Source organism: Patagioenas fasciata, chromosome 4, assembly GCF_037038585.1.
Source record: "Patagioenas fasciata isolate bPatFas1 chromosome 4, bPatFas1.hap1, whole genome shotgun sequence".
NCBI classification, from domain to species: Eukaryota; Metazoa; Chordata; class Aves; order Columbiformes; family Columbidae; genus Patagioenas; species Patagioenas fasciata.
The window spans coordinates 13,201,605-13,223,225 of record NC_092523.1 but is presented as its reverse complement, the minus strand read 5'-3'; the positions used below and the strand labels follow the sequence as shown (position 1 = coordinate 13,223,225).

The 21,621-nt window shown below is 41.7% G+C and overlaps 1 protein-coding gene across 1 annotated transcript in view; it reads left to right on the top strand.

The window, feature by feature from the left end:
• The first annotated feature begins 937 nt into the window (after nt 1–937).
• TBC1D14 (TBC1 domain family member 14) overlaps nt 938–21,621 on the top strand; it is a 67,950-nt gene continuing 47,266 nt past the window's right edge. Inside the window, exons 1-2 of the mRNA XM_065836327.2 lie at nt 938–1,092; nt 6,620–7,364. Coding sequence (XP_065692399.1) covers nt 1,050–1,092; nt 6,620–7,364 — 788 coding nt within the window. The 5' untranslated portion in view covers nt 938–1,049. The remainder of the gene's footprint in view (nt 1,093–6,619; nt 7,365–21,621) is intronic.

Here is a 21,621-nt window from a genome sequence, read left to right as displayed (position 1 = left end):
CACACATACAAACAAACAAAAACAACAAAAACCACCCAACCAACCAAAACCCAAACAACAAAAAGAACCCCAACCACAAGGAGACAAGAGTTCGAAGATGTCAGGGACACATGAGGTCTCTGCTCCCGAATCCTGTCAGTGTGGGGGCGGAGGGGTGTGCACAACAGGTTGACTGTCGACATCCAAAGGGGACACTTCGAGACAGAGGGTGAAGAAAACGGAAAGATAAACCGAACATGCTAGAGTAACAATTACCATCTTAAAGCCTTCACTTTAGGCATTACAGTTCAGTTTCACAGAGCTATAGATACACCTTCATGTATGTCCCCGACTAAAACGTCCCACAGCCCAAACCTGCAAAACCGACCAGATTTTGCTTTATTGCTAAATGCAGCCGGGAGCACAAGAAGACCCTTGTGCAGCCCGAACCGGCCGTCCCCGGCCGGCGGTAGCGCGGGCCGAGCAGCAGCCGCCCGGTATCGGCGGACCGGCCTCACTCCCGCGCGGGCGGAACCGCTCTGAGCAAGGGGCCTCAGTTACAGCCCCCGCTGCTCCACCCGCCCCGCTCCCGGGCCCCGCCTCCGAGCTGGGGCTCACAACGCACCCCCGCCTTAACCCCTAACCTTGGACGCGCTGAGGCGAGTCAAAATGGCGGCCGCGCCCAACGGCCGCCTCCCCGCCCCCCACCGCGCAGGCGTTTCGCTCTCCGGCGGGCGGTGCTTCTCCCCACCGCGCTGGGGAGGGGGAGCGGCGGCGGGGCGGGAGGAGGCCGGGCTGCGGGGAGCGGAGCGTCCCGGGAAGAACCCGGCACCTGTCCCGCCGGCAGAGCCCGCCGCCAGGTGTGTGCTGCACCGCCCGTGCCCGCCGCGGGGGCGGGCGCCATGGGAGGCTCCGCGCCGTGCGGGGAGAGCGCCCGGCGGGCGGGGGCTGCGCCCCCTCACCTGCGCTGAACCCGCCGTTCCTCCGTGGCGACCGCACAGCGACATGGACCGTCCGCTGCAGCTGCCCGCCGCCTCCTAGTCCCGCAGCAGCTGTGAGGCGGGTCGGGCATGGCTCAGCATGAGGAGAGCGGCGGAGGGCAGCGCTACCCCGGTGAGGCGTCAAAGTTTCTGTGCGGCTGTTCCTCCGCGGGCGGCGCCGGGCAGCGCTGCTCGGGGCCGGGGGTGTGCGGGGCACCTGTTGGGGTGAGGGGCAGAGCCCAGGGGGGAGCGGGCCAGGGCTGGGCTGGGCCGTGCGGAGCCGCCGCCACCTGCGCGCCGGGCGGGCGGGAGCAGGAGCAGCCCGGCGGTGCGAGGTCTCTGGGCCGGGCGGGAGCAGGAGCAGCCCGGCGGTGCGAGGTCTCTGGGCCGGGCGGGAACAGGAGAAGCCCCGCGGTGCGGGGTCTCTGGGCCGGGCGGGCCGCGCTCGGCCCCTCCGCAGCCACCTTAAAAAGTTGGAGGATCTGCTCGGCACCGCCGGAGTCTTCGCCGAGTGGTTTAAAGACCAGAAGACCACAGGGGAGGGTGAGCGTTGCTTCCTCAAGCCTTTGAAGAAACGCATCGGCTTGGTACTTTTTTTTTTTTTAATTTTTTTTGGAGGCCACCAGCCAGGAAACCTTCGCGGTGTCAGGTCAGCGCCGTGTAAAGGAAGCGACTGTAATCTGTTTCACTTTCTAATCGAAGTCTTTTAGGTGATTCCCAGACACCAAATAAAACTACTGACATCAGCTGAAGTTCTTACGACGCTGCTGATAATTTAATGTGGCCTCAGATTTTTTTTCCCAGTGATACTGGTGTGAGGAGGAAAAAAAAAAAATCCCTGTAAACTGCTTCTGGAACACAGGCTTTAGAAGAACACTGTGACTCATTTATATTACCTGCCTGACATAGCAAAAAAGTGGAAAAGCGGTGAATGGTTTACTTATAATCATTCTCCAAGCAATTCGCTCGGAAGCCAGGTTTGTAAAGCTCACACTCTGTGAAGGACGCCAGCTGGGAGTTACATAAAAGACTTCTTAATAAAAAAAAAATCCCGTTTCTTTTTGCCATTAAAGTTTTGGCAGTGCTTGCACATGTAGCCTCAGTCACTGTATTTCATTCTCTTGCTTTGTCAAAAGCTGTTTTGTAGGCTCGGGAATTCTTCAGCAATGCTGTGGCTGTTAGAACATGAACAATCTGAACCCAGGTTTAATAAACAAAACTGGTTTTGATGCTCTTGTGCACTGAGGTCACCTGCTGTTGGTAGCAGCAATGTGTTGTTACATTCAACAAATGTGGTTACATTCAACAAAAATACCGTCAAATGCATGGAGATTTTAAACCCTTCGCTTTTAAAAATGTTTTTTATTTAAGAAGAAAAAAACCACAAAAAACAAAACAACCAGTTGCAACTTTGTAATTGAAACAATTCCTTGCTCTTAAAACCTTGTTTTAAAAGCTGCCACAGATAAGTGTTGAAGAAACGAGGTGATAAAAACTGAGATGTTAACTCTTTGAGAACTGAGCAGTATTCATAGGCTACCGTTGTCATTCCTGTGAGGCAAGAAGATAAAAAGCCTGTTCTGTAGATAGTTTTCTTACTCATCTTTCTAAGAAAGTTCATTGCCTAAATTCCATTGCAAGTCACAGCAAACTTGGAACAACATGTCTCGAGCTGGCATCTTTCTGATCTTTGTTTTACCCTGATTGTTTGGCATTGCTGTTAACTTTCTTTAAATTTTACATCAAAATGAATTTAAAAGCCATTTTATTCTAGATCTTAGAAATTATAAACAGATATGACTTGTTCCCTCTGTGTTGTTAGGCAATATGTAAAGTCAAAGTCTGGTTTAAAGCCTCGGATTATTTTCAGAGCCGTCTTACATGTTGCCATCAGAATCTGGGGAATGTAAGTGGAATGTATGGACAGCCGTACTGGGATGGACCAAAACTCTACCTGACAGACAGAAGAATTTAGCTGGGAGAGAGCCTAAAAGCAGGACTAATGTGCACTGGTATTTCGCTGAAGTTCTGACACTTGCAGTTCAGAGATCTCCTGAGTTTCTCTTTGTTCAGGAATCCTCAGTGCTTTTTTTTCTTCCCTGAGCCTACATGTGAACTTCCAGCATCCTCACTGTCCTGTGGCAAGGAGTTATGCAGTTCAGCTACTTTTGCATGAATAGCTATGTCCTGTTCGTTAATTCTGAACCTGGCTACAAAACTATGTTTATTTGGTGTCCCATAGCATTTATGTTGGAAGAGTTAATGAGTAAATAATGCCTTCCTTCTCTCTCCTTGCCACTTGTGACCTCTGCTGTGTTTTCCTATCTCCCTTTCCCTCTTCAGCTCTCTTCTGGGACACTCACACTCATAAGATCATGGTTCCTATAAGACATAGGTTATTTACAAATATAAGTTTTACTTAAATATATGAGCATCTAAATAAACCATGGGAATTATGAATGTTGTGCAGAAAAAAATTCCTTATTCTTTCTCAATAGTTTATTACACTGCTAATACTTTAATAGCATTATGCTTATTGTTGTGATAATGTTATGGTATTAAATTATTTATGGAAAGAAGTTAGCATTGGAGCACAGAACACTTAAAATGTTTGAAATCAGTTGTTAGATTTTTGCACTTACCAGTGAGGCAACTAAAATACGGAGTGTAAACATCACTTCACTACATACTTTAAAAAAATCCTACAACCTCATGCAAAATTAATCAAGAAGTTCTCATGTATGTTTTTGACAGCTGATTACATCTCAAGTTTCCATTTAAAGCCCTTGATGGGTATACTTCAAAGCTTCCAACAGTTTCGCTGAACTATGTAAAACCTTTGGAGCTTGTTATTGCATAATTTGTTCCAGCAAGCTGTAACTGTTATATATTTCTGTTTTTGCTGGTTGCCTGTTTAAAGGACCTCTTCCTGTTAAATTTCTTGCTTAAAAAAATACCAAGCCAAGTTAAAATAGCTTCGGTACCCCACATGGAAATTTATTTTCACTTCTCTTTGAACTCTCTCCTTTAAAGAATTGTTTGGTCTCTTGAGCTGCTGTGTTTACTGGCTCTTCCAAGGCCACTTTCCATTTGTAAGCTTAGTCGAGAAGAGCTGTGCAATTAAACTAAGGACTGACTCTTACTTAAGAAAGTCATTGAGCAGAAGAGAAGGCGGTCACTGAAGGTCTTTGTTATTGGAACATGCTGGTGCTGTTTACCCAGACAGCATCAAAGTTGTCCCTGGCTGAATACGATTCTGAACTACATTGTCTGGATGCGTTAAAAAGTACAAATTGTGGTAAAGCAAACACCTGCACCCTTGCAGACACAGTTCTGCAATGTGTGTGATGCGCTTTGGAGAAACAGCGGGGCTGGGTGGGCTGTTGAGTTAAAGAACTATATGATGTGTATGAAAGGGTGGCTGAGCATGGGCATGAGAAAATAGTCAGACTTACCTTGGAAAAATAAAAGAATCCAAGCAAGAAGGTCTGAGAGCAGGAGATTCAAGTGTATGCAACAGTAATTGTATCTATTGTTACATTATATCTGTACACTTTGATTATTACAGTTGACTTCATGAAGTAGAACAGTTTGTTGCTGGTATTCACAGGTTGTTGTTCAGGGTTTTCTGTGTGTGTTTGTTTTGTTTCGTTTTCTCTTCTATGGCCTATGCAGTTTAATTTAGTGAGCAGAGAGGTTTGTAATGTACGCAGTTGGTATGCTAGCTATCTCAAGACATCACTTCTTTAATTTGCAGGGGATGTAAACTTTTCAAACTGTGGTAATGTGCAAAAAAGTTGCTATAGCAACTCTTTATGAAAAGTGTGCATCTTTCACAAGCTTTTTGGTCAAAACAGTAATTGGAAGCCTGCTTATCCAAAGGATTAGGCAATTGATGCATTGATTGATTTGCATGGGTAGTACATAGCTGGTGGTTAGAAAGTTCTGAAAAGGTCTGAAAGATGAAATGTCCAAAGTTGTTTCTACTTGACTTTTCCCTGCACATAGGAACTGGAGTGTTGCGTCAGCAAGTGAATAGCATTTGTGTCCTTCCTAAGCTAAGGAGTCGGTATAGCACATGAAGTACATTTGGATTCATGAATTTTTTATGTGACTGAATGCTTGTGGCAAAAACTGTTACTGTTTGGACCAGTAGAATATGTTTGAAATGTGTTTTCTGTCACTTACTCCCTGTCAGTATCACAAAGTCAAAATATTGATGGGTTCAGGACTAAGAATGAAGTGTGTCAAACCCTGGTGTTTGTCTGGGCTTGGGTGCCAGTAGCCAGTGGTTTGGAACTGCTGGGAGGAACCATATTTGATTTTTTTGGAGGGGGGATAGGAGGGTGGGTGTGAGTCTTGTTTGTTTTCTAAAAGCTGAATGCGGGGAGTACCTTTTAGGGGCCAATTGGCACCTTTAAGTACTACACTTGAGAGAGAGTAGAAGGCCAGAAGCAGGAGCCTTGGCTTCAGGAACCAGAGAAAAATCTGTCTAGAAAGCAAGCTGTTCGTGAGATGGGAAGAGTATTCTTCACTCCTTCACACTTAGCCCAGAGTGTTTCAGAGTGAAGAAACTGAAGCACTATGTGCATATTTGTTCTGCCAGCTGCTGCAGAATAATTACATTGCAAATTTCAGCAGAGCTGTAGATAATTCAACTATTCATATAGAAAGAGAATATAATGGTGTAGTGTTTTCAAGGGTCAGCAACAGTTCTGGGAGCCAGGGCAGTGTCCTGATGGTGTTCCAGGTTTATGGAAGGCTGCAGTTGCCCATGAGGACAGTGCATCTAACCTGCAGCTCGTGCTGGGCTGCCCTCTCTTTGAGCCGCGCGGATTTAGACTGGAAGTGGGGCACTGACTGGATTAACTGCCCCGCTGGCAGCTCCTAGGGAGACAGTGTGAGTATGGATCGCAGGTATGAAGAACAGCAGTCTCTGAGTGCAGGAAATACTATATATTTGCAAGTGTCAATTTTGCTGGATGTCCGCTAATGAAGTGCATCATGTGTGTTGTCCAAACGTTGGCTATAGGGATAACTTTATAGGTGTTCGGATTTTGCATCTCTTGATTAATGCAAAACTGATATATTATGCATTCTGTTTCAGTGACAAATTTATTACTATTTTTGTGGTTTCCAGAAGAATGCTAAGAAATTCTGTTCAAATGAACACTTCAGAATTTTGGTTGAAGTGTATGAAAACAAGATTTGTAGCCCCCCAACATCAGTAAATATGCATTTATGACTGTATACTTTTTTTTTTTTTTTCAAATATTTATCTTGATATTGACATGGAATATTAAAGTACTGCAGTTTTTATAATATGTAATTTCACTCTCAGGAGATGTATATGAAACAAACACTGGCACACAAACTGCTTATGCAAAGCTTTTCATGCTTGACATTTCCTAGAAGCCTAATTTAAGTTGCCATTGTCTTGCTTGTTCGAGCAGGGAGAAGGAATAGTAATCATGTGCAAGAGAAGATTAATAACTTTTAATTAAAACCCTAAATTATGACAGGACTGAGTGTGTGTATGTGTATATATATATATATATTTATATATATATATATATTTATATATATATATAAAACCAAACAAACCACAACCTTCCTGCAAACTCATAATCTTGTCTTTTTCTTTCTTTCTTTTTAACCAGTTACCAGTTGGGCCAAGACAACTGATGTGAATTTATCCAACTCCTTAAATGGTTTGAGCTTCATGGGAATTCTGGACACAAGAGTGGGTGGTATCCAGGGCCTTCAAAACTTGAACTCCGGGACCCCAAGATCTCTCTCATTGCCTGAGTATGGGCCTGACCAGATGTCCAGTGCTTTAGAAGATTGTCATAGCCTTAAATCAGTGGATTCTGGTATTCCAACTCTAGAAATAGGAAATCCAGAGCCTGTTCACTGCAATGTGTTAAATGTGAAGAGAAAGCAGTCAGAAGCTGAAATTGTGCCTGACAAGGCTTTTCAGAGTGCGTGCACGCTGCCGTCTTATGTGCCTCCACATTCTCTGACTTCTGAACGTGACCATGCTGTGCGAAAATCCTCTACTTTCCCAAGAACTGGGTATGACACTGTCAAACTTTATAGTCCAACTTCAAAAACTCTGAATCGAAGTGATGATATCTCTGTCTGTAGTGTTTCTAGTCTTAGCACAGAACTGTCAACAACTTTATCAGTTAGCAATGAAGACATTTTGGACTTTGTGGTCACAAGCAGTTCAAGTGCAATTGTTAATCTGGAGACTGATGAGACACACTTCTCGGATGTTACCCTGAATTCCACTAAAGAGACCAATGATGAGAGCCAGCAAGAGATCAATGATGAGTGTTGTCAAGAGACAGATGTGGACAGTAAACGAAAAATATTGGGACCTTTTACGAACTTCTTTGCCAGGTAGTATTTCCATATAGTATATTTGTATTTTAACAGGGAGATTAAGTAAGAACATAGGACGAAGTTCTTTTGTGATATTTTACTTTGAAAGAGGTAATAGCTTGCTACTTGAATTTAAATTGGTGTTAACGACATATTTTTTCTGTTCTGACTAAGTTGACAAATCCTGCTAGGGACTAAGGCTCTGAATCCTACTTTGTATTATCTTTATGGTATATGGAAGCATCTTAAATCTAATTAAAATATTCCTTCTATATTACAGTGAAAGGAGTTCTGAACAAGGCTTTTTTCCTCTGAACAAGGGTTTTTCTTTCTGGCTTCTCCAGTGATGCCTTTTGTGATTTTGGCCATAGTTCTTAATCTCATGTTCTGTAAGTAGATATGGGTAGAGTCCATATCTGTATTGAAGAGCTTTGACATTTAAGGATTCATAAGTGGTCTAGTAGTAATGGAGTATTTTATTGATCGATGAAAGTGTATGTAGCTTAAAATACAAATATTTGCCAAACACTTGGATGACTACTATGATTTTCCCAAATCTCAGTTATGGTTTTGTTAATACATTTTTTTCCTTCATTTTTGTATAGAATGAGAACATCCAACATTTTGTCACTCAGCTGTTGAAATGAAAGCGGTTACATGACCTCTTTTAAACTTAGCCCTTGTATGAATGATAAGGTATTCTAAATGCAGATCCCAGTTAAAGCAGTGAATGAGGAAGAGGACTAGTCTACTTTTTGGTGTTTGGGTTGTTTGGTGTTTTTTGTTCATTTAAGGCCTTAATAATGTCTCTGATTTTTGTCATATAGTGTCTGAAGTATGATATATTTTGAATAAATGGTTCTAGAAGTAAACTTCAGACATCAAGCAGAGTTGGCTGTATCTAACATGTTTTGAACACGTGATTGCTTCAGCTAGTCTTTCTCCTCATGTAAACTTTTTTTTGCACGAGATGAATAGGGTGATAAAATACTTACATAATTATATAGATACATAGATAATAATAACATTCTTTGAAAGCCTGCTGCTTTTTGAAGCAGGTTCTGTAGATTTACTAAATTGGCTGAAACCTTCATTGATGTTTGTTCTTAGGTTAAAGTTAACGTAGAGTACAGTGCAGCAGAACTGCAGTCATCAGTCTGTTTGAGGTGCTGAAACTTTTGTGGACCCGTCTGTTTGTTGCCATGGGACCAGACTTAATTCTGAAGCAGGAGGCTTCTCAGCACTTCAAAGCGTGAACTTTTGTTATTCATTCTGGTAGCACAACTGCTGCCTCAAACAAATGCTGTCCTTCAGCCCAGAGGAAGCACAGTGGAACAGGCACATTTAGACCCTGCTCAAAGTAGGATATTTAACTGCTGCTCAGCTGTTCTCATCCAACAAAATAGAGCCATCTGTCCAAATTCTGTTCTAGTGTAGTCTCTAGTGGTTTTGCCAGTGTTACAGAAATGGTGGTACTCACTAAACTGAATTTTTTACCTGAATCTTTTCAAGTGCGTTGAATTCCAGAGAGCAAAGGCTGTCCTTACTACCTTTTAAAGGAGGAACATGTAATCTTGGTCACCATGTGATGTGATCATGAGCATCTGAGGATTAAGTTCAAACAGGTCATTGGCTTTGAAGTTCCAGGTGGTCTGTCTGTAACCTGGCCTTTAATATCCTTCCCTTTAACATCCACTTCTGCTCGATTTTGAAAACAAGAGCTGCTCACTTTTTGTTTGTACTTGCACTCCACACACCAATATTTTATGCATCTGTTCTCTTCTGTTGTGCGACCTGTTGGTGAATTTCACAGGTATTGAACAAGCAGGGAGCTTCTGAGGGTCCTTTTGTCCCACAGGGAATGCTGTCTACATTTATGCTGTCCACATTGTTAAGGATCAAAATATGCTGTTGCTAGTTTTTGTTGATATTTGCAGTCTGCTGTCCATGGGGTTGTAATTGCTTCCTCTAATGATCCCATACAGTCTGTGTTCCCTGGGATTCCTTTGTGCTCCTTGGATTCCCAGGGCTTAAACAAGTACTTCAGCAAATGAACGGAGGCCCTGAAGTGTTTGGTTTGGAGTGACTGACTTGTGGGGGCCTGGCTGCCTGCTAGCGCTGTGTGCCTGGGTTTGTGTGCAGCGTTAGACAAGGAGGAAACATTTGGGATAGGATCTTTGAAGACCACCTTGCTGGGAAGGGAGCTTCTTAAAGATGTTTGTAGAAAATATTGTTGTGATAGTTATAAACGAAATCCTGAGAGGAGCGTGTTCTTAGTACTCCACTCTGTGCTGAAAGGATTTTCACTTGATACTCAAGGTCTTGCAGGTTAGAATGTGCTGAGTTGGAAGGGACCCACAAGGATCATTGAGTCCAACTCCTGTCCCTGCACAGGACAACCCCACAGTTCACAACATGTGTCTGAGGGTGTTGTCCAGTCTCTTATTGAACACTGTCAGGCTTGGGGCTGTGACACCTCCCTGGGGAGCCTGTTCCAGTGTCCAGCACCCTCTGGGTGAAGAACATTTTCCTAATGTCCAGCCTAAACCTCTCCTGGCACATCTCCCTGCCATTCCTTCAGGTTCTGCCATTGGTCACTAAAGAGAAGAGTTCGACACCTCCCCTTCCTCCTCCCCTTGTGAGGAAGCTGTAGCTGCAATGAGGTCTTCCCTCAGTCTCCTCCAAGCTGAACAAACCAAGTGGCTTTAGCTGCTCCTCATACGGCTTCCTCTCCAAACTTTTCACCAACTTCATGGCCTCTTCTGGACACTCTCTAGTAGCTTAATGTCTTTCTTATCCTGTGGTGCCCAGAACTGCACACAGTGCTCCAGGTGAGGCTGCACCAGTGCAGAGCGGGAGGTTAAGTGCGTAAACCTTATTTTTTGAAAACCAAGGATGAGCTATGGCAGGAGAAAGCCAAATTGTTTTGGCGTTGGTCAGTGGCTGACACACTTGTGTATGATGTGGAAGAACAGGCACCTGAGTGCTTTGTAGGTGGCCTTTGTGCCTTCAGCAGCCTGATGGTCCAGGAAGGCTGCAGTGGGGCTCTCAGCCTACGCCTGCAGGTCTTGCTCTTTGAGGGCTCCTCTGGGTTGCAGGGTTGAACCACTGAGGACAAAGATGAATCACCTTTAGTTTTTCCTCAAGTTGTGGATGTTTGGTAAAAGGAGAACCCTTGCTTCTTGAAATGGCAGCTGTACTTGCATTGAAACCCATTTGTCATCCGAGAAGGTGTTAGTTTCACTGAACTTTTAAAGGTGGAGTTTGCTCTGGTTATGTCAATTAAGATTTACGGCTGTCTGTAGGCATAATACTGACAAAACTTAGATGTATCCAGTGCTTGATCACATGCACCTAAGCTGCTTATGTATCAATTAAGGGTAAATCTTCTATAGTATCAAGAAGATGCTTGGAGAAGCACCTGCTTTGGAAAGTAAAATTATTTCTTAGCACTCTGTCAGTTTATTTTTCTTTGCAAGACCTGTGTGCACATGCACTACGCGTGAGGTTGTGTGTTCCGTATCAGTTGTGGCAATATCTGTGGTGTGTTATGAAGTGCTGGTTTTGGCTTGGGGTTGCAGTTGAAAATCGTGTTACAGAGGAGATGAGAGGAGAACTCATTGGCTCATTACCCGTCAGTCCTGGCACCTTCGAGGGCACCTGAGCATGGAGTGCGCCTGCCCTGCCCTTCTGAGAACTGTGGTGAAGAAAGTTTCCTGAGCTGCGCCTGTCTCAGTTGTTGTCTTTTCAGTGGTTTGAGACTATGAAAGATCTGGTTGTTTCCTCAAGCTCTTCATTGCCTTTTGGGTGTGGCAGGAAGATCCAAAGTGAGAAAAAGAGGCCGCTTTCCCGCTTGTTTACACATGGCTTTCCCATTGAAAGAGCTTGAGGCATCACAGGGACCGTGCTAGGTGGAGTACTGGTGCTCTCATTAGGCTCCAGGTTAGCACATGAAAATGCTGCTGGCAAACAAACTTGGCATGTTGGTCGTTTTCAAGTGTCACACGTATCAGCTCTAAAAGGCTGGAAGTGTTTCACATAAAGCATGAGTTTGAATTGTTTTTCTTTGTTTGAATGTGTACAGGAACTTGGTTTGAGAAGTAGTGTGAGCAAATAATTGGCTTGGAGACTAAGGAGTTGGTGACTTGTTTGTCCCTTTGCCCTAGTGACCCAGAGTAGTGCAGGATAATGAGTGTTACCTTTGGACTTTGCTTCTGTACGGTACTGCTGAAGCACACAGACTTTTTAAATGCTCAGGTTTTTAAACAGCTTTGCTGAATCAGGACAGTTGTGATCTTACTGTAGAAGTTGTACTTGTCATTTATTGTTTTCATTTATCATTTTGGAGAGTGAGGCTGAGGCTTTTAATGTTTACACACAGAGTGACCGTAAAAAGCACTAGGACTTTGTTAGCTTAAATAATAAGCAATGCAGTTCCCTTCCTTTTGAGTGGACTGCAAGAATCCTAAGTTTTTACTTAGTCCACTGCTGTGGATTTTGTCCATATCTCCAGGAATCTGGATCTTCTTCCTTTTCAGGCTGCTCCTAGAAGTTTTTTATTTGAATGTTCTAAGTAGCGGGATCTTGGGAAACCTCTACAGAGAACAGGGACTAAACATGAAATAAAAGGCTTTAAGAAGAATATTACGCTTTACTGCGTCCAAAGAATCTCTGTGTTTTTGAGAGAAAGCTTCTGAAGCAGGGTTGGCATCCTACACCATCCACAGAAGCACAAACCTAGGCCAGGCTGTGGTCTTATTGTAGTCTGAGAAGAAAAAGGGTTTAAGTTTCACAATAGTAACTACTGATTTCAGCAGTAAGTCTGAAATAATGTAACTTGTACATTTATATCACATGCACGCTCATACACTGGTCACACTTATTTGGGAGTTCTGAACTTGGAATTATGTCCATCAATACTGTAGATAGGGCACCTGTGTTAATTAATAGGATCCTTTCATAATGCTGTTTGTTGCTTTTAATGAGAGAGCAGCTTATTGTACTTCTCTAATTTTGGTGTTAAAAGGAAGGTAGAATAACAAAGAGCATTTTACTGTTCATTTCCCACTTTCCTCTCTCCAAAAAGTGAATTCACTGACCAGAGAGTGGAAGAGCAAGGGTTAAAATAATTATGATTGAGTAATCTGAGATATTAAACTTTAGATATGATGTTGTTTCCTCTTCTGTGCCTGTTTGATATTAAATGAAGCCTATTAAAGGTTGTTAAGGAGGAAACAGACTGAGAACAGGACTGAAATGCATTTTGAGCTAATTGTTGTCAAATAGCAGGCATTTGAAAGGGTTGTGGAGAGGAAGACAGACAAGCTGTGGGGTGAGGAGCTGCATGGGCACTGCCTATCTGTATCAACAGATGATGCTGGAAACAATGTCTTGGCAGCACCAGAGGCATTCAGGTATACTCACCTGACAGCTGCTTTAATCTTCACAATATGGTTTTGAATAGTACTTATTTGAAAGCCACTTTCTGTCTGCTTGAAGCAAGACTAGTAGTCTTCCTTTATCTGTATTTAATATCATGTCTCTGTGTAGAATAAAAGAAAAGTTGCAGAATTTTTCTGGAATAAACATTATCTATCAAAGCAGATCATCCATAGGTACAAAGTTGGAATTCTACAAAGACAACAGCCTTTTCTTTTGAAAAGGTTGAAAACTGAATTATACAGTTTTCAGAATTCTTTATCCTGTAATTCAGTGTGTCAAGTTTTGAACTTTTTCATGTGGCCTGCTCTCCACTAGGTGTTGAACTGAAACTGCCTACATAAATTTTAATCCATATTTTCCCTTTATGCGTGGAATAATATAACTTCTGCTTAGAATTATTGTTTTATTAGTTCTTCCTTAAATTTTGCACTTAATCTTACTTGACAAGCAGCTCTTTAAAATAAAGGGAAGTTGCTTTTGCAGATAAAACTGGCTTTATTTAAACTCCTGTTTGCGCAAAACTGTTTTAAGTTGCTCAACAGCAAAACTAAGAGGCTTGTTGAAGTTATTTGTTCATCATGGAAGTTAAATGAAAATCTGCTCAGCAGTTCTTTGAATTCTGGGATTTTGTTTCAGTAATGCTACAGAACTATGCAGTAAATGAGGACTTAATGTGATCCTGTTATTATTTTAAATAGAGTCAAATGTGTATGTTTCTTTTCTAGTGGCTGTTGGGAAGCATTACAAGGTCTCCTGCTGACTAGTGAACGAAATTTGTAGCGTACGTGGGTGTTGTGTGTGACTTGCAGCATTCAGCTGTAATGCTTTTTTGCCCCATTCCTTCTCGTTCATCCCCCATGTGAGGCTGCCTTTTGGAGAGCTTGTGGTGGTTCGGTTCTACGTGTTCTACGTGCTTATTTTTGCATAGGAAGAGTGTGAATGACATACATTTTGATAGATATATACAAGACTTCAGGAACTAATTCAGATGAAAGAAATGAAAGTCTGTTTTAATTCTGATTCATTGTCCAAATGAAGGGTTAGTGAATTAGTGAGTTAGATGGACCTTGTATCTTCAGTTAACTCGCAAGGACTTTCCTGATGTCTCCCTGTGTTGAAAGGAACCGTGAGAAGAAGTGGACAGGCACTGGGGAACATGGAAACTATCAACACCATCACTGTCATGTGGCACTCTCTCTCTCTCTCTCTCTCATCAAAATACCGTTTAATGTTCAGCTGACTTTTTGTTTGCTCCCTTCCTTGTCAGCAATATCAACTATTTCAAGTTTCTTCAAGTACAGAAATGATTAAAAAACACCCACTTCTGACTGTAAAGAATACTTAATTCAGGGTCAACATTGTGAGGGAATGTTATATATGGTTAGAGATTCTGAAGAATGAAGTGAGCAAGGTGAAATTAGATGGAATAAATCTGCTCATTGATTATTATTGTTTTTAATAGTGTCTCCCTTCTTTTCCCAGTTTTATGTAATCTGTGGGGAAGTTGGAGTCAACACTAACTTTTGGTTTTAAATGTCTTTATGAAGGCTCAAACAGGAGATGATCTATTAATAGAATTCTATATATGGATGAATACTTGTTTAGCAGAAATAGTTTATGGATACCACAGGTGTTGTGGAGCAAGAATATGTGGTTTGAGGTATTTCTGTGGGTATTCAGAGTTCTGAATTTGCTTTAAGGAAAAAAATCTGACTTCTTTTTTTTATGAACTGTTAGTCTCAATTTGAGCATTATTTACATTGCCGTTTTAAGGAGCTATCCCCTCTTCATAGCCATTAAGTGCCTCAGAAGTTTTTGAACCATACTGTAAGAATAATAAAGAAAAAAACTCCTACAGTAAGTGAAGAGTCATTCACACCTTACACTGACAACTGACAGAATAAACACAAGAATTTGGTCACAATTATAAGACAAGGTATTTACTTAGGGCTTGGACTCCCCTTTTTTGAGTATATCCCAGGACAGAGTCACCACAACCTCTCCAGGCTTCATAGTCCAGGATTTAGCCACTACTACTGGGATTTTTTTTTCTCCTCCTTTTTTCCAGTTGGAATTTACCTTGCAGCAGTTGCTGCTTTGCCTCTTGTTTTTTTTTTTTTTTCTGTTTGCTTCTCTGAGAATGGTCACACAGGCTAAATGAAACCCCCTCTCATCATCCCCAGTTCTGTGTTGTAGGCCTCAGCACCCAGGCACCATGGTGGCCAGCCACTGCACTGCCTTCAGGTTTTGATCTTTCTTCATTTTAGTCCAGGGCCCCCAAATTGGATGCAGATATATTTTAATCATTTTTTCCTCTTGATCTTGCTAATACAACCCAGTCCATGTTTAATCTTTATTGCTGCAAGGTCTTCACTGCTGACACGGGTTCAGCTTTTTGCTTAGGATGACATTTCATGTATTCATTAGGTTTTTGATCTGTGTGATAATAGTGCTTCAGATCAATGAAGAAATCTGCTTTCAGACTCTGGGAATGGAATTTTGGATTATTCTGATAGCATTGGGATAACTAGGAATTTTACCAGCTAGAAAAGAACCGTTATATGTAGTTGGTGACTCTAATCCTTTAAATTTGGATCCAGATGTTGATTTTTGTATGAGGGCTCTAACTTGCTGAAACTCCCGTTTCTGAGAATTCTGCAGCATTAGCATGGTGGGCTAGTGCTGGGCATCACCAACATGAAAAATAGTTCTTGGTTTGCTCCAAGTGGTCCTAACTGCTAAACGTGCAGGATTAGTGTCTGACTTACCTTTTCACATCTTTGACATGTCAGTGTAGGCAGCTCTGCTTTGTTCTCCTCTGAAATGAGGGCTACCCTCTAGGAAAAAAGGCAGAATGTTGTAGTCTTGATAAGTAGTTTATCGAACCCTGCTTTTTTGTTTTCTTTTTTTCCCTCAGAAATCTAAGGAGAGATTTCAAAGTTATCTAATTGCAAGCCGTTAGAAATCCTGTACTGCTAACTTCTATTGTATTACTGTCTCCTGCAACTGTGGAAATCTCTTTTCAGACTTGCAGGTGTCTGTTACATTGTAAAGTGTCATTATTCTTTATTCTTACTGAACACACTGGAATGTCAGTGTTTGGAAAACTTTGTTTATGAAATGCGATGGGGATTTATAAAACACCATTTGTCATTTGTTAACCTCTTTCATAGGTAGGTCAGCTTCTTGGCTCTCTGGCTGTACCTCTGTTGGGTTTGTTTATCCATAAACCAAGCATTGTTCTTCCTTTACCTTGACCTTTGGCAATCTCTTAGAGGTAAAACTCTGCAAACCCTGCCTTTGTCTATGATTTTGGAATCTTGTTCAAAGCATAACTTTTGACTTGTTGATGAAGGTTCTTGACCGGAGCCAAAATACTTGGACTTTTGTGTGTGTGTGTGTGTGTGTATATGTAGGAGGGTTGTTTGGGGTGTTGTGGTTGGTGGTTGTTTCTTGTTTTTGTTTTTAATAAAGGTGTAGGTTGACTGAGAGGTGATCTGGAGTTGGGAGGAGGAACTGGCAATCACTCCATCTAGTGAATTACTTCTAGAAACCAATGTTATCTGGTCCTGGGTACCAGCTGTTGGCTTTAATCTGTGGAGAATGTAGATTTAAGGTTTTTCACAGATTTTTGGTAGGTCTTCTGACAAGTATTTCTTCTCAAGTCTTGTCAGTTCTCCAGTCATCATGATTTATATGTCAATGTTTCCTCCGCTAATCAGGTAACCAAAGTTCTGTGGCAGAATACATTGCTGATTTTTCAGGGTTTATTTTCTGTTCCTCTGATAATTGTTTAGGTGGCCAGCATGCGAATTTGGAACATCTATGGTGAGATCTTTCTCCTGTTTGTTGAGGGTAAGTTGTGAAGGTTATAGCTAGTACAGAATACAAAAGGTCATTGAAGGATGAAGATTAGACAGTGTTGTTATATCTTTTGCCTGAATTCCATAATAGTGTGAGAATGTTTTCTAGATAGTGTTAATTGAATTTGTACCATGCCAGGTAAGGTGGCTGGACACTTTTGCACACAATACAGCAAACATTTAATGAAATTTCTCTTTTTTTTTTTTCTCAGTGAGTGCAATATGTTACTTAAAATGGTCATTTTTCAATGTAGGTTTCTGCATACCTTGAGCAATAATGTCTGTGGAGACATCTCTTATACTGTGCTTATGTGCTTGACATGGGTTTAACGACTTCTTGTGTTTTATAACTGCTTACTGTCTAACTCTTTATATTAAGTCCATTAAACTATCCAGCATGACTGCCTTTGCATAGGCTGAGGGGCTCAAGACCCGAGTGCTCTCTCCACATGTAGAATTATCCGAGAATTTCAGGATCTTTTCCCGGAAGCTGCTGAAATGAACTGAACGTTGACTTGTTTCTTTCCTGCTTCTTAAGAACACATGTAAGCCTGATACTCATTTAAAATTGTTTTTCAATGTAATTTTGTTCTGCAAAAACTGAATCTTTTGAACTTTCTCCACTGTCCTTATTTTTCATCTGCTCTACTTAGGAGACTGGTAAGTCCTTCCAGTTGTTAAATTGCATGACTATTCCAATTGTTTTATGTTCTGAAAATAACCTTCTTAATACAAAGAGTAATTAAAATTAGAATGTAAGCATGCATCTTGAGAGTGGGAAATGTTGTATGTGTTTTTAACACTTGCAATGAAAATTTACTTGCAATTGCAAATTAGTTTTGGGTAAGTGCAGATGAAAAATTGCATCAGTCTGTGCATGAGTTGTGTCAGTTCTTAGTTAATTCTCATGTGTGTTTCTTTACAGCAACAGGGTTTTTTTTAAGACTAAGGAACCCATTTATTTGCAAATATAATCTCTTTGTGAAGTCAGTGTTAAAGTAGTCTATGACAGAGCAGCTTATGCCATCTCCCTTTTGCTCATGACTGTCATTCCGTGCTGCATGCCAGTAGCTCATGTAATGTGGAAATTCATCTAAGGAGCCATGGCAAAATAGGCACAGCAAAACAGTTAAAAATAACGAACATCAGATTTTCTGAAGAACCCAAATAATGATGAAAACTTCTCCTGTACCCTTTATTTCGGGCAACTGGTGTATCTTGGGAGTTGTGCGGAAACCCCAGGCTGTGTGTTGCCTGGCAGCCCGGGTTCATCCCCTGGCAGCAGCTCTGTGGGAGCCCAGCCTGGCTCCTGCTGTTCCGTGACGTGTGCCTGAGAAACGGTTCTTGACTCGCCTGGTGCCAAAATTCAGAGGTATCTCAAGGGGCACAGCACTGAGCCTCCCTGGCTGGAGAAGACTTTTGAGATCTTTCAGGGGAGAGGTTTACTGCTGACTTTTAAGATCCGGACTAAATGGGCAGCAGAAGCCCTGGCAGCACTGTCTCTGCTCCCTGTAGTGCAGAGTTTGTGCACTGAACCAGGGGGCGGTGGGGAGGGGTGACCCTTTGAGAGGTGACTTCATGTAGGTGTGGGTGACCTTGCGTGGGACAAGCCACAGCTGAAATGTGGAAGAAGTGAACGCTTGAAAGCTTGTGGAGCAGCACAATGAGCATGTCGTGTGGCGGTAGCTGCCAGCAGTTGTATTACATACTTGTTGGCTTTTTAGAAAGAGAATTGGACTGAACTAGATAAACTGTTTAAAAGCATAAACTGGAAAAAACTGTAATAGGGACTATATGGATAGGTTTGGCTTGATTACTTCTAGTTGATGTGATTCCAATATATATACATTATTTTTTAAAATTTGATCAGGGCTACAGCTTGGCCGTGGCAGCCCACAGGGCTACATAAATACTGGCAATATATGAATGTGTAGTATGTGTATATGGCAACTATTCAGTAAGTTTATCTTAGTAGTGCTTATAGAACCAAAATGAAGTGGTTGTTAATTTTCATAAAATAATAAGGTTTTCTTGACACTGCTGAATTTACCTGTTAGTCTTAAATTCTTCCCTTCCCACTAAAAGGCAGTTGAGCAGATCAATATAGGGTCATGGTGCAGCATGTGTGTGTGTGTGTGTGTTCTAGCAAAAGACTGTTTGGTCTCTCTCCTGTATCACAGGATGCTATTTGTATGTATATGAACATTGACTCTGGAGTTAGAATTAAATTCTATTCATGCAGGTAATTCCTTTCCACAGCGCAATTAAAATAACAAGGTTAAACAGCTCGTTGGTGCCAAATACTGTTTTAGGGGACTGTGCGAAAGTAATTATCTATTGGAAATGTGATCTCAATTTAACTTCTGTGCTTGGTTTTGCTAAAATAAGCAGCTACAGACACTTAGTGTAAAATAGTTAACATGTTCAATAGGAATGCAAATGTAACCCATGACACTTTAATGGCTCCACATTAAGAATACTGCAGACATCATGTCAGATATTCCTGTTAATATCTCTGTTATAAATCAGCATGATGTCGTGTAATGGTTGTGAAGAGGACAATGAGACTGAGATAATGATCAGCATGTGATCTTTTCTTTCCAGGCATGTCAACCCTTTTTAGGTTCAAGATCTCAAATTACTTTTTATAATTTAACACAGTTGGAATTAAACTTTGAGATCTTCTACCCTGGGATTTCTAAGTTCATATTTGGATGGAAATCTGTTTGTTTTTTCGAATAGTGAGCTCTTGCTCCTTGTTAACCTGCATTTTTTATTAGGTAAGGTCTCCTTAAGTTACCTTTAGAGTGGAATTTTTTTGGTGGATTATATTTGCTCAGAAGCGAGACTGCTTAGTACTGGTTTTGAAAATCCTGTGGACCTGTGTAAGCATGGCAAAAAAGGAATACCTTTTTGTGCTGCGGCAGCAGAAAATGAAAGCTTTTGCTATGAATTATTTGCTCTGATCATTACTTGGCTCTAAGGGAGCTGCATATTTTAAGGGTCTGTTTTCAGTTCAGAAGTCTCAAGTAGTAGTTTCATCAGGACCCTGCAGTGTTGTCCTGATTTATTGCAAAGCTCTGCAGAAATTGGACCAGAGGACATTCCACAGTTTGGTATTTTTTCCTTAAGTTTTCTAAAATGAGGTGCAAAAGCTGCTCCTCCCATGCCAGCCCAGTCATCATGTGCTTTACATTTGGCTTGTTCCAGCCTGGGGCAGGTCAGGGTTTAATGATGTTGTGTGTCCTCAGTCAAAGCCAGAACAGGTTGTAGTTTGTGGTTCTACGTCGGATTGTGCCAGTTTGTGGCCTCAGATAACGTTATGCCTTTTGAGACATTTGAGACTTTCTGGAGTGCATAAGGAGTGCAGACACCAGCAAAACAACAGAACTTAGGCATAGACAGGGGACAGGGAAAAAGAGGAAAGGAGATTAAGTTGCTCTGTACAGAATGGGAATTGTAAATGCCTGGTGCTTTCAGTTCAATATTTTAAGTTAAAAAAAAATGTCCCTGACATAGCACAAAGAGAGGAAGAGATGCCTGGTGCCCTAGAACATACAGTGAAAATCACAGAGAGCGAAAAGTGAGCTGAGCAAGTCCTGTGCCATCTGCTAGATAAGCTGTGGAACAGATTACTTATTATGACGCTCCCCCTAAAGGGAAGACAGTTAGGGTTGCAGAATTGAATTGAAAGTGAGTATGTGAGATTGACTTTTCAGATTTAGTTCATTTTGTGCAGGCACTTGTATCAGAGAGTTTTAATGCTTTATCATTCCAGTTCATCTGTGTTTTGCTCTGAGGATAAAGACCTGCTGCTCTTAAAATCCCTCGAAGGAGGTGGGGGGGGGTTGTTGCTTGTATATACCTGTGCTAGCACCCTCTGATGTGGATGGACAGGGAGAGAATATCGCCTGATAGTCCTTCAGTTTTCATGCTTTTACAGCGCTAATGATCTGTGATGAAAGCCCTTGACTTACAGGAGAGGATTGGAATGTGCAGGGGACTGTCACACAGCTGTGCCACCTCGTGAGGCTCCTCCAGGTGACCCTGCTGCTACAAGTTCTTGTTTCTCTGAAGACTGTGCAGTCTGGAATGTCATTTGCTTGCGTCTGAAGCAGTAACAACCTGAAAGAAAACGTTTTGCAAGAACAGCCAGCCTGTCTTGCATTGTGTATCCTATTTACCTGCAGTGACTTTGATGTTGTTTCTTGTCATGTTTCCCTTTTTATTCTTAGACATATTTTAGAACTTGCTTGATATTTCTCCATTTATATATATATACACGTATATATATATAAAAGATAATCTCATGTTTATCTCTCTTTACATTTTATTTCCCTGGTAGCTGTCTCAAATGACCCTATAAATCCATAATTTCAGGCTGTCTTACATACATGTATGAACCTGGGCAGAGGTAAGGAGATAGTTACATGTATAATCCCTTCAGGGTACTGAACGCTCAAGCGGAATGGGTTCTTCTTATTGCCAAGGTGAAGGAATTGCTGGTGAAAAGAAAGCAAATTCAGCTGAGTTACCTTTATTGGAAGTTGGTTTTGATGGTCTCTTTTTCCCAGCACTAGCAGGTGTAGTGGTAACGGTGTGTTCAAACTTGTTGATTAATTCTCTACTTAGCTTATAAATCTCTAAGTAGCATTACAGCTGTAATGATGAACTACAAGAGAGTCTCATAACACTGAAATGGAGTATGCTAATTAAGACAAAGCAAATATTTGGGTTTGATCCAGTGGTTTACCTGTATAATATAATTTCATTGTTTGAAAAAAGTGGGAAGAGGCAAACCATGGCAGTGCATTTCCATGTTTTCCATGCTGTTCTTCTTTAGTGCTTTCACCACAGTTGTTTCCCCTATGCCTTAATGCTATTTTTTGTGTGGGGTGGATTAGGGGAAAGCTGAAAGGGGTTTGATAGAATTACAGTCACTGCTAAGCTTTGATATCAGTTGTTAGTCA